Here is a 12,759-nt window from a genome sequence, read left to right as displayed (position 1 = left end):
CACATTTACATGATTCATACTGTCTGCCCTTATTCATTCCCATCTCCACCCCGCCACACATGAAATAACAACCCCTTCCCCCTGCATGTGTGTGAGGTAGCGCTAGGAAAAGACAACAAAGGCCACATTTATTCACACTCAGTCTCTAGCTGTCATGTATAATGCACCGAAACCACAGCTCCCTTTCCACATCCAGGCCCCACAGAACTTTCCATGGTTTACCCCAGATGCTTCACATGCCTTGGTTCAATCCATTGACAGCACGTCAACCCTGGTATACCACATCGTTCCAATTCACTCTATTCCTTGCACGCCTTTCACCCTCCTGCATGTTCAGGCCCCGATCACTCAAAATCTTTTTCACTCCATCTTTCCACCTCCAATTTGGTCTTCCACTTCTCCTCGTTCCCTCCACCTCTGACACATATATCCTCTTTGTCAATCTTTCGTCACGCATTCTCTCCATGTGACCAAACCATTTCAACCTCTCTCGTTTTATTACCACACATCTCTCTTACCCTATTATTACTTACTCGATCAAACCACCTCACACCACATATTGTCTTCAAACTTCTCATTTCCAGCACATCCACCCTCCTCCGCACAACTCTATCTATAGTCCACACCTCGCAACCATATAACATTGTTGGAACCACTATTCCTTCAAACATACCCATTTTTGCTCTCCAAGATAATGTTCTCGCCTTCCACACATTCTTCACTGCTCCCAGAACCTTCACCCTCTCCCCCACCCTGTGACTCACTTCTGCTTCCATGGTTCCATCACCTACCAAATCCACTCCCAGATATCTAAAACACTTCACTTCCTCTAGTTTTTCTCCATTCAAACTTACCTCCCAATTCAATTGTCCCTCAACTCTACTGAACCTTGCTCTTATTCACATTTACTCTCAGCTTTCTTTTTTCACACACTTTACCAAACTCAGTCACCAGCTTCTGCAGTTTCACACCTGAATCAGCCACTAGCGCTGTATCATCAGTGAACAACAACTGACTCACTTCCCAAGCTCTCTCATCCACAACAGACTGCATACTTGCCCCTCTTTCCAAAACTCTTGCATTCACCTCCCTAACAACCCCATCCATAAACACATTAAACAACCATGGAGACATCACACACCCCTGCCGCAGACCTACATTCACTGAGAACCAATTACTTTCCTCTCTCCCTAGAGGTACATATGCCTTACATCCTCTATAAAAACTTTTCACTACTTCTAACAACTTGCCTCCCACACCATATATTCTTAATACCTTCCACAGAGCATCTCTATCAACACTATCATATGCTACATACAAACCCATTTGCTTTTCTAAGTATTTTTCACATACATTCTTCAAAGCAAACACCTGATCCACATATCCTCTACCACTTCTGAAACCACACTGCTCTCTCCAATCTGATGCTCTGTACATGCCTTCACCCTCTCAATCAATACCCTCCCATATAATTTACCAGGAATACTCAACAAACTTATACCTCTGTAATTTGAGCACTCACTCTTATCCCCTTTGCCTTTGTACAATGGCACTATGCAAGCATTCTGCCAATTCTCAGGCACCTCACCATGAGTCATGCATACATTAAATAACCTTACCAACCAGTCAACAATACAGTCACCCCCTTTTTTAATAGATTCCACTGCAATACCATCCAAACCTGCTGCCTTGCCGGCTTTCATCTTCCGCAAAGCTTTTACTACCTCTTCTCAGTTTACCAAATCATTCTCCGTAAACCTCTCACTTTGCACACCACCTCGACCAAAACACCCTATATCTGCCACTCTTATCATCAAACAAATTCAACAAACCTTCAAAATACTCACTCCATCTCCTTCTCACATCACCACTACTTGTTATTACCTCCCCATTAGCCCCCTTTGCTGAAGTTCCCATTTGTTCCTTGTCTTATGCACTTTATTTACCTCCTTCCAAAACATCTTTGTATTCTCCCTAAAATTTAATGATCCTCTCTCACCCCAACTCTCATTTCCTCTTTTTCACCTCTTGCACCTTTCTCTTGACCTCCTGCCTCTTTCTTTTATACATCTCCCAGTTATTTGCATTATTTCCCTGCAAAAATCATCCAAATGCCCCTCTCTTCTCTTCCATTGATAATCTTACCTCTTCAGCCCACCATGAAAAGTTTTGTAGGGCTTGGATGTGGAAAGGAAGCTGTGGCTTCGGTGCATTTCACATGACCGCTGGAGACTGAGTGTGAACGAATGTGGCCTTTGTTGTCTTTTCCTAGCACAACCTTGCTAGTGCGGTAAGGAGAGGGGTGCTGTTTTTCATGTGTGGTGGGATGGCGACAGGAATGTATGAAGGCAGTAAGTATGAAAATGTACATGTGTATATATGTTTATGTCTGTGTATATATATATGTATGTATACGTTGAAATGTATTATTTATTTATTTATTTTGCTTTGTCGCTGTCTCCCGCGTTTGCGAGGTAGCGTAAGGAAACAGACGAAAGAAATGGCACAACCCACCCCCATACACAGTGTACACACACACACGCCCACACACGCAAATATACATACCTATACATCTCAATGTACACATATATTTACACACACAGACACATACATATATACCCAGGCACACAATTCACACTGCCTGCCCCTATTCATTGCCATCGCCACCTCGCCACACATGGAATACCATCCCCCTCCCCCCTCATGTGTGCGAGGTAGCACTAGGAAAAGACAACAAAGGCCCCATTCGTTCACACTCAGTCTCCAGCTGTCACACAATGATGCCCGAAACCACAGCTCCCTTTCCACATCCAGGCCCCACACAACTTTCCATGGTTTACTTCAGACGCTTCACATGCCCTGATTCAATCCACTGACAGCACGTCAACCCCGGTATACCACATCGATCCAATTCACTCTATTCCTTGCCCGCCTTTCACCCTCCTGCATGTTCAGGCTCCGATCACTCAAAATCTTTTTCACTCCATCTTTCCACCTCCAATTTGGTCTCCCACTTCTCCTCGTTCCCTCCACCTCCGACACATATATCCTCTTGGTCAATCTTTCCTCACTCATTCTCTCCATGTGCCCAAACCATTTCAAAACACCCACTTCTGCTCTCTCAACCACGCTCTTTTTATTTCCACACATCTCTCTTACCCTTACATTACTTACTCGATCAAACCACCTCACACCACACATTGTCCTCAAACATCTCATTTCCAGCACATCCACTCTCCTGCGCACAACTCTGTCCATAGCCCACGCCTCGCAACCATGCAACATTGTTGGAACCACTATTCCTTCAAACATACCCATTTTTGCTTTCCGAGATAATGTTCTCGACTTCCACACATTCTTCAAGGCTCCCAGGATTTTCGCCCCCTCCCCCACCCTATGATTCACTTCCGCTTCCATGGTTCCATCCGCTGCCAGATCCACCCCCAGATATCTAAAACACTTTACTTCCTCCAGTTTTTCTCCATTCAAACTTGATAATATAGAAATGGGAATAAATCAATAAATGATATTGATTGTGATAGATAAGGTGAAGAGCATTTAGTTGAGAGTGTGTTATATGCAAATTAGCCAATTAGGAATTCAAGATGACAAAAAAATACTTAATAGAATATTTTTATTTAGTATTTTTTTTAGTTGAGGATAATAAACAATCTGATAAGTGAGTTAGAATTTGTTTAGCATGTAAATTAATGTATTCTTCACTTTCATCCATGAATTTGATACTTCATAATAGAACTGTGATTCTCACCAGTCAAAAACCCTCTCTGGAGGAATGAAACGAAAACTGTCTGTTGGCATTGCTCTCTGTGCTGGAAGCCGTGTTGTTTTCCTGGATGAACCTACATCAGGTATGGATCCAGGTGCAAGGAGACTCATCTGGGACTTATTACAACAAGAACGAGTGGGACGAACTATCCTTTTAACAACTCATTTCATGGAAGAGGCAGATCTCTTGGGGGATCGCATTGCTATAATGGCTGATGGCATTGTGCAGTGCTGTGGTTCATCTTTATTCTTAAAGAGGAATTATGGTTAGTGAATAATTGTTTTATTTTTAATTCTATTAACTTTCCCCAGTTTGTAACCGAAGTAGGCTATTTGTTATGCTCTTTTCCATCCATCTGTTCCCCACTGTAAACCCATGTTTTTGGGTGCATTTCAGTCAAAACAGTTAAATTGATGTACTTCAGATATAAAAGATTTATTTCTCACCAAGGACACCCCATCCCGGAGTGACTACAGCAAAAGGGTCTCTATTTATCCCTGTCCTTCCATGCTGCCTCCCTTTGATACATCTTTCCTTGCATCCTTCCACCATTTGTCTCTCTGCAGTAAACTTCCATCCTATTTTCCCTTGTCACAGGTGTTCTTCCTCTCACACCAACCCTTTTAGTTGTATTGCCATACACTCTTGTAAATTCCCTATCATGCATTCTTTCCATGTGCCCAAACCACCTCAAAGTTTTTCTCTCACTCTACCATTCCTAAATTCATTTCCTTTGCATTCCCTGTCATACCATATCTGTTATATACCACCCTCATTTCTTTCATGGATAAGAATTTAATAGTTCAGCAAAAATTTAGTGTGCAGAGGTAAACATTAATATTGTTAAGAATTTTATCTCGCATAATACACATGACAGCCAGAGACTGAATGTGAACGAATGTGGCCTTTTTTGTCTTTCCCTGGCGCTACCTCATTGAAGCAGGGGGTAGCGATGCTGTTTTCTGTGGGGCGGGGTAGCGAAAGGAATGGATGAGGGCAAGCAGTGTAAATATGCGCATGTTTACATATGTATATATGAGTGTGTGTGTTTGTATATGTATGTATATGTTGATATGTATATGTATGTATATGTGTGTCTGTGGGCACTTATATATATATATATATATATATATATATATATATATATATATATATATATATATATATATTTTTTTTTTTTTTTTTTTTTTTCCAAACTATTCGCCATTTCCCGCATTAGCGAGGTAGCGTTAAGAACAGAGGACTGGGCCTTTGAGGGAATACCCTCACCTGGCCCAATTCTCTGTTCCTTCTTTTGGAAAAAAAAAAAAAAAAAAAGAAAAAAAAAACTTCGCCATTTCCCGCGTTAGCGAGGTAGCGCTAAGAACAGAGGACTGGGCCTTTTTTGGAATATCCTCAACTGGCCCCCTCTGTTCCTTCTTTTGGAAAATTTAAAAAAAAAAACGAGAGGGGAGGATTTCCAGCCCCCCGCTCCCTCCCCTTTTAGTCGCCTTCTACGACACGCAGGGAATACGTGGGAAGTATTCTTAATCCCCTATCCCCAGGGATAGTATATATATATATATATATATATATATATATATATATATATATATATATATATATATATTTTTTTTTTTTTTTTTTCTATACTTTGTCGCTGTCTCCCGCGTTTGCAAGGTAGCGCAAGGAAACAGACGAAAGAAATGGCCCAACCCCCCCCCCCCCATACACATGTATATACATACATCCACACACGCAAATATACATACCTACACAGCTTTCCATGGTTTACCCCAGACGCTTCACATGCCTTGATTCAATCCACTGACAGCACGTCAACCCCGGTATACCACATCGCTCCAATTCACTCTATTCCTTGCCCTCCTTTCACCCTCCTGCATGTTCAGGCCCCGATCACACAAAATCTTTTTCACTCCATCTTTCCACCTCCAATTTGGTCTCCCTCTTCTCCTCGTTCCCTCCACCTCCGACACATATATCTTCTTGGTCAATCTTTCCTCACTCATCCTCTCCATGTGCCCAAACCACTTCAAAACACCCTCTTCTGCTCTCTCAACCACGCTCTTTTTATTTCCACACATCTCTCTTACCCTTACGTTACTCACTCGATCAAACCACCTCACACCACACATTGTCTTCAAACATCTCATTTCCAGCACATCCATCCTTCTGCGCACAACTCTATTCATAGCCCATGCCTCGCAACCATACAACATTGTTGGAACCACTATTCCTTCAAACATACCCATTTTTGCTTTCCGAGATAATGTTCTCGACTTCCACACATTCTTCAAGGCTCCCAGGATTTTCGCCCCCTCCCCCACCCTATGATCCACTTCCGCTTCCATGGTTCCATCCGCTGCCAGATCCACTCCCAGATATCTAAAACACTTCACTTCCTCCAGTTTTTCTCCATTCAAACTCACCTCCCAATTGACTTGACCCTCAACCCTACTGTACCTAATAACCTTGCTCTTATTCACATTTACTCTTAACTTTCTTCTTCCACACACTTTACCAAACTCAGTCACCAGCTTCTGCAGTTTCTCACATGAATCAGCCACCAGCGCTGTATCATCAGCGAACAACAACTGACTCACTTCCCAAGCTCTCTCATCCCCAACAGACTTCATATTTGCCCCTCTTTCCAAAACTCTTGCATTCACCTCCCTAATAACCCCATCCATAAACAAATTAAACAACCATGGAGACATCACACACCCCTGCCGCAAACCTACATTCACTGAGAACCAATCACTTTCCTCTCTTCCTACACGTCCACATGCCTTACATCCTCGATAAAAACTTTTCACTGCCTCTGACAACTTGCCTCCCACACCATATATTCTTAATACCTTCCACAGAACATCTCTATCAACTCTATCATATGCCCTCTTCAGATCCATAAATGCTACATACAAATCCATTTGCTTTTCTAAGTATTTCTCACATACATTCTTCAAAGCAAACACCTGATCCACACATCCTCTACCACTTCTGAAACCACACTGCTCTTCCCCAATCTGATGCTCTGTACATGCCTTCACCCTCTCAATCAATACCCTCCCATATAATTTACCAGGAATACTCAACAAACTTATACCTCTGTAATTTGAGCACTCACTCTTATCCCCCTTGCCTTTGTACAGTGTCACCATGCACGCATTCCGCCAATCCTCAGGCACCTCACCATGAGTCATACATACATTAAATAACCTTACCAACCAGTCAGTAATACAGTCACCCCCTTTTTTAATAAATTCCACTGCAATACCATCCAAACCTGCTGCCTTGCCGGCTTTCATCTTCCGCAAAGCCTTTACTACCTCTTCTCTGTTTACCAAATCATTTTCCCTAACCCTCTCACTTTGCACACCACCTTGACCAAAACACCCTATATCTGCCACTCTATCATCAAACACATTCAACAAACCTTCAAAATACTCACTCCATCTCCTTTTCACATCACCACTACTTGTTATCACCTCCCTATTTGCGCCCTTCACTGAAGTTCCCATTTGCTCCCTTGTCTTACACACTTTATTTACCTCCTTCCAGAACATCTTTTTATTCTCCCTAAAATCTAATGATACTCTCTCACCCCAACTCTCATTTGCCTCTTTTTCACCTCTTGCACCTTTCTCTTGACCTCCTGTCTCTTTCTTTTATACATCTCCCACTCAATTGCATTTTTTTCCTGCAAAAATCATCCAAATGCCTCTCTCTTCTCTTCCATTGATAATCTTACCTCTTCAGCCCACCATGAAAAGTTTTGTAGGGCTTGGATGTGGAAAGGAAGCTGTGGCTTCGGTGCATTTCACATGACCGCTGGAGACTGAGTGTGAACGAATGTGGCCTTTGTTGTCTTTTCCTAGCACAACCTTGCTAGTGCGGTAAGGAGAGGGGTGCTGTTTTTCATGTGTGGTGGGATGGCGACAGGAATGTATGAAGGCAGTAAGTATGAAAATGTACATGTGTATATATGTTTATGTCTGTGTATATATATATGTATGTATACGTTGAAATGTATTATTTATTTATTTATTTTGCTTTGTCGCTGTCTCCCGCGTTTGCGAGGTAGCGTAAGGAAACAGACGAAAGAAATGGCACAACCCACCCCCATACACAGTGTACACACACACACGCCCACACACGCAAATATACATACCTATACATCTCAAGTACACATATATTTACACAATCAACACATACATATATACCCAGGCACACAATTCACACTGCCTGCCCCTATTCATTGCCATCGCCACTCTGCCACACATGGAATACCATCCCCCTCCCCCCTCATGTGTGCGATGTAGCACTAGGAAAAGACAACAAAGGCCACATTTATTCACACTCAGTCTCCAGCTGTCACACAATGATGCCCGAAACCACAGCTCCCTTTCCACATCCAGGCCCCACAGAACTTTCCATGGTTTACTTCAGACGCTTCACATGCCCTGATTCAATCCACTGACAGCACGTCAACCCCGGTATACCACATCGATCCAATTCACTCTATTCCTTGCCCGCCTTTCACCCTCCTGCATGTTCAGGCTCCGATCACTCAAAATCTTTTTCACTCCATCTTTCCACCTCCAATTTGGTCTCCCACTTCTCCTCGTTCCCTCCACCTCCGACACATATATCCTCTTGGTCAATCTTTCCTCACTCATTCTCTCCATGTGCCCAAACCATTTCAAAACACCCACTTCTGCTCTCTCAACCACGCTCTTTTTATTTCCACACATCTCTCTTACCCTTACATTACTTACTCGATCAAACCACCTCACACCACACATTGTCCTCAAACATCTCATTTCCAGCACATCCACTCTCCTGCGCACAACTCTGTCCATAGCCCACGCCTCGCAACCATGCAACATTGTTGGAACCACTATTCCTTCAAACATACCCATTTTTGCTTTCCGAGATAATGTTCTCGACTTCCACACATTCTTCAAGGCTCCAGGATTTTCGCCCCCTCCCCCACCCTATGATTCACTTCTGCTTCCATGGTTCCATCCGCTGCCAGATCCACCCCCAGATATCTAAAACACTTTACTTCCTCCAGTTTTTCTCCATTCAAACTTGATAATATAGAAATGGGAATAAATCAATAAATGATATTGATTGTGATAGATAAGGTGAAGAGCATTTAGTTGAGAGTGTGTTATATGCAAATTAGCCAATTAGGAATTCAAGATGACAAAAAAATACTTAATAGAATATTTTTATTTAGTATTTTTTTTAGTTGAGGATAATAAACAATCTGATAAGTGAGTTAGAATTTGTTTAGCATGTAAATTAATGTATTCTTCACTTTCATCCATGAATTTGATACTTCATAATAGAACTGTGATTCTCACCAGTCAAAAACCCTCTCTGGAGGAATGAAACGAAAACTGTCTGTTGGCATTGCTCTCTGTGCTGGAAGCCGTGTTGTTTTCCTGGATGAACCTACATCAGGTATGGATCCAGGTGCAAGGAGACTCATCTGGGACTTATTACAACAAGAACGAGTGGGACGAACTATCCTTTTAACAACTCATTTCATGAAGAGGCAGATCTCTTGGGGGATCGCATTGCTATAATGGCTGATGGCATTGTGCAGTGCTGTGGTTCATCTTTATTCTTAAAGAGGAATTATGGTTAGTGAATAATTGTTTTATTTTTAATTCTATTAACTTTCCCCAGTTTGTAACCGAAGTAGGCTATTTGTTATGCTCTTTTCCATCCATCTGTTCCCCACTGTAAACCCATGTTTTTGGGTGCATTTAAGTCAAAACAGTTAAATTGATGTACTTCAGATATAAAAGATTTATTTCTCACCAAGGACACCCCATCCCGGAGTGACTACAGCAAAAGGGTCTCTATTTATTATTTCTCACCAAGGACACCCCATCCCGGAGTGACTACAGCAAAAGGGTCTCTATTTATCCCTGTCCTTCCATGCTGCCTCCCTTTGATACATCTTTCCTTGCATCCTTCCACCATTTGTCTCTCTGCAGTAAACTTCCATCCTATTTTCCCTTGTCACAGGTGTTCTTCCTCTCACACCAACCCTTTTAGTTGTATTGCCATACACTCTTGTAAATTCCCTATCATGCATTCTTTCCATGTGCCCAAACCACCTCAAAGTTTTTCTCTCACTCTACCATTCCTAAATTCATTTCCTTTGCATTCCCTGTCATACCATATCTGTTATATACCACCCTCATTTCTTCATGGATAAGAATTTAATAGTTCAGCAAAAATTTAGTGTGCAGAGGTAAACATTAATATTGTTAAGAATTTTATCTCGCATAATACACATGACAGCCAGAGACTGAATGTGAACGAATGTGGCCTTTTTTGTCTTTCCCTGGCGCTACCTCATTGAAGCAGGGGGTAGCGATGCTGTTTTCTGTGGGGCGGGGTAGCGAAAGGAATGGATGAGGGCAAGCAGTGTAAATATGCGCATGTTTACATATGTATATATGAGTGTGTGTGTTTGTATATGTATGTATATGTTGATATGTATATGTATGTATATGTGTGTATGTGGGCACTTATATATATATATATATATATTTTTTTTTTTTTTTAATTTTCCAAAAGAAGGAACAGAGAATTGGGCCAGGTGAGGGTATTCCCTCAAAGGCCCAGGCCTCTGTTCTTAACGCTACCTCTCGGCTAATGCGAGGAACATGGCGACAATAGTTTGAAAAATATATATATATATATATATATATATATTTTTTTTTTTTTTTTTTTTTTTTTTTTTATACTTTGTCGCTGTCTCCCGCGTTTGCGAGGTAGCGTGAGGAAACAGACGAAAGAAATGGCCCAACCCCCATACACACGTACATACACACGTCCACACACGCAAATATACATACCTACACAGCTTTCCATGGTTTACCCCCCAGAGTTTTTCCACATCCCTTTGGGGATTCAATCCATTAAAACAGCACGTCAACCCCGGTTTATACCCACATCGCCCCAAAATTCACCCCTTTTTCCTTCCCCCTTTCACCCTCCTGCATGTTCGGCCCCGTTCCCCAACAAAATCTTTTTCACTCCATCTTTCCACCCCCAAAATTTGGTTTTCCCACTTCTCCTCTTTTTCCCTTTTTTCCCACCCCCGACACATTTTATCCTTTTTTGGTCAACCCTTTCCCTCACCATTCTCTCCATGTGCCCAAACCATTTAAAAACCCCTCTTTTTCCCCCCGTTTTTTTTTTCCACAAATTCTCTTACCCTTTATTACTACTCGAAAACCACCTCAAACCACAATTGCCCTTCAAACTTCCATTTCCAGCCCACCCCCCCCTTTCCTCCGCACAATCTTTTCCATAGCCCATCCTCCCCAACCATAAACATTGTTGGAAAACCACAATTCCCAAACATACCCATTTTTCCCCTTTAAAAAGATAATGTTCTCCCCTTCCACACATTTTTTCAAGGCCTTCCCCAAAGGATTTTCCCCGCCCCCCTCCCCCACCCTTAATCCCTTTCCCGTTTCCATGGTTTCCATCCCTCCCAATCCACCCCCAGATATCTAAAACACTTCACTTCCCCCAATTTTTTTCTCCATTCAAATTTACCCCCAAAATTAATTGCCCTCAACCCATTCCCTAAAACCCTTGCTTTTTATTCACTTTTAAATCTCACTTTTTTTTTTCACACACTTTACCAAACCAGTCACCACCCTTCTGCATTTCCCCCTAAAACCGGCCCCCAGCGCTGTATCATCAGGAAAAACAACTGACTCACTTCCCAAGCTCCCCTCTCCCCAACAGACCATACTTCCCCCCTTTTTTCCAAAACTTTTTGCATTCACCCCCTAAAAACCCCATCCATAAAAAAAATTTAAAAACAACCATGGAGACATCACACACCCCTGCCGCAAACCAAAAATTCACTGAAAACCCAAATCACTTTCCTCTTTTCCCCTAAGGTCCAATCCCTTTAAACACCCAATAAAAATTTTTCACTCCTTCTAACAACTTGGGCCTCCCACACCATATTTTCTTAATACCTTCCACAGCTCCCCTATCAACCCTATCTTTATCCCCTCCAATCCAAAAATCCCATTTCCCTTTTCTAAGTATTTTTCACATACATTCTTCAAAGCAAACACCTGATCCACATATCCTCTACCACTTCTGAAACCACACTGCTCTCTCCAATCTGATGCTCTGTACATGCCTTCACCCTCTCAATCAATACCCTCCCATATAATTTACCAGGAATACTCAACAAACTTATACCTCTGTAATTTGAGCACTCACTCTTATCCCCTTTGCCTTTGTACAATGGCACTATGCAAGCATTCTGCCAATCCTCAGGCACCTCACCATGAGTCATGCATACATTAAATAACCTTACCAACCAGTCAACAATACAGTCACCCCCTTTTTTAATAAATTCCACTGCAATACCATCCAAATCCGCTGCCTTGCCGGCTTTCATCTTCCGCAAAGCTTTTACTACCTCTTCTCAGTTTACCAAATCATTCTCCTTAAACCTCTCACTTTGCACACCACCTCGACCAAAACACCCTATATCTGCCACTCTTATCATCAAACAAATTCAACAAACCTTCAAAATACTCACTCCATCTCCTTCTCACATCACCACTACTTGTTATTACCTCCCCATTAGCCCCCTTTGCTGAAGTTCCCATTTGTTCCTTGTCTTATGCACTTTATTTACCTCCTTCCAAAACATCTTTGTATTCTCCCTAAAATTTAATGATCCTCTCTCACCCCAACTCTCATTTCCTCTTTTTCACCTCTTGCACCTTTCTCTTGACCTCCTGCCTCTTTCTTTTATACATCTCCCAGTTATTTGCATTATTTCCCTGCAAAAATCATCCAAATGCCCCTCTCTTCTCTTCCATTGATAATCTTACCTCTTCAGCCCACCATGAAAAGTTTTGTAGGGCTTGGATGTGGAAAGGAAGCTGTGGCTTCGGTGCATT

At 42.1% G+C, this 12,759-nt stretch overlaps 1 protein-coding gene across 1 annotated transcript in view; it reads left to right on the top strand.

The window, feature by feature from the left end:
- Positions 1 to 12,759, top strand: part of Abca3 (ATP binding cassette subfamily A member 3) — a 201,783-nt gene that overhangs the window by 69,392 nt on the left and 119,632 nt on the right. The window contains exon 17 of the mRNA XM_071663978.1: positions 3,773 to 4,052. Coding sequence (XP_071520079.1) covers positions 3,773 to 4,052 — 280 coding nt within the window. The remainder of the gene's footprint in view (positions 1 to 3,772; positions 4,053 to 12,759) is intronic.

This window comes from Panulirus ornatus, chromosome 8, assembly GCF_036320965.1.
Source record: "Panulirus ornatus isolate Po-2019 chromosome 8, ASM3632096v1, whole genome shotgun sequence".
In the NCBI taxonomy this organism is placed as follows: domain Eukaryota; kingdom Metazoa; phylum Arthropoda; class Malacostraca; order Decapoda; family Palinuridae; genus Panulirus; species Panulirus ornatus.
The sequence above is the reverse complement of the archived record's forward strand: the minus strand, read 5'-3'. Positions and strand labels throughout refer to the sequence as shown.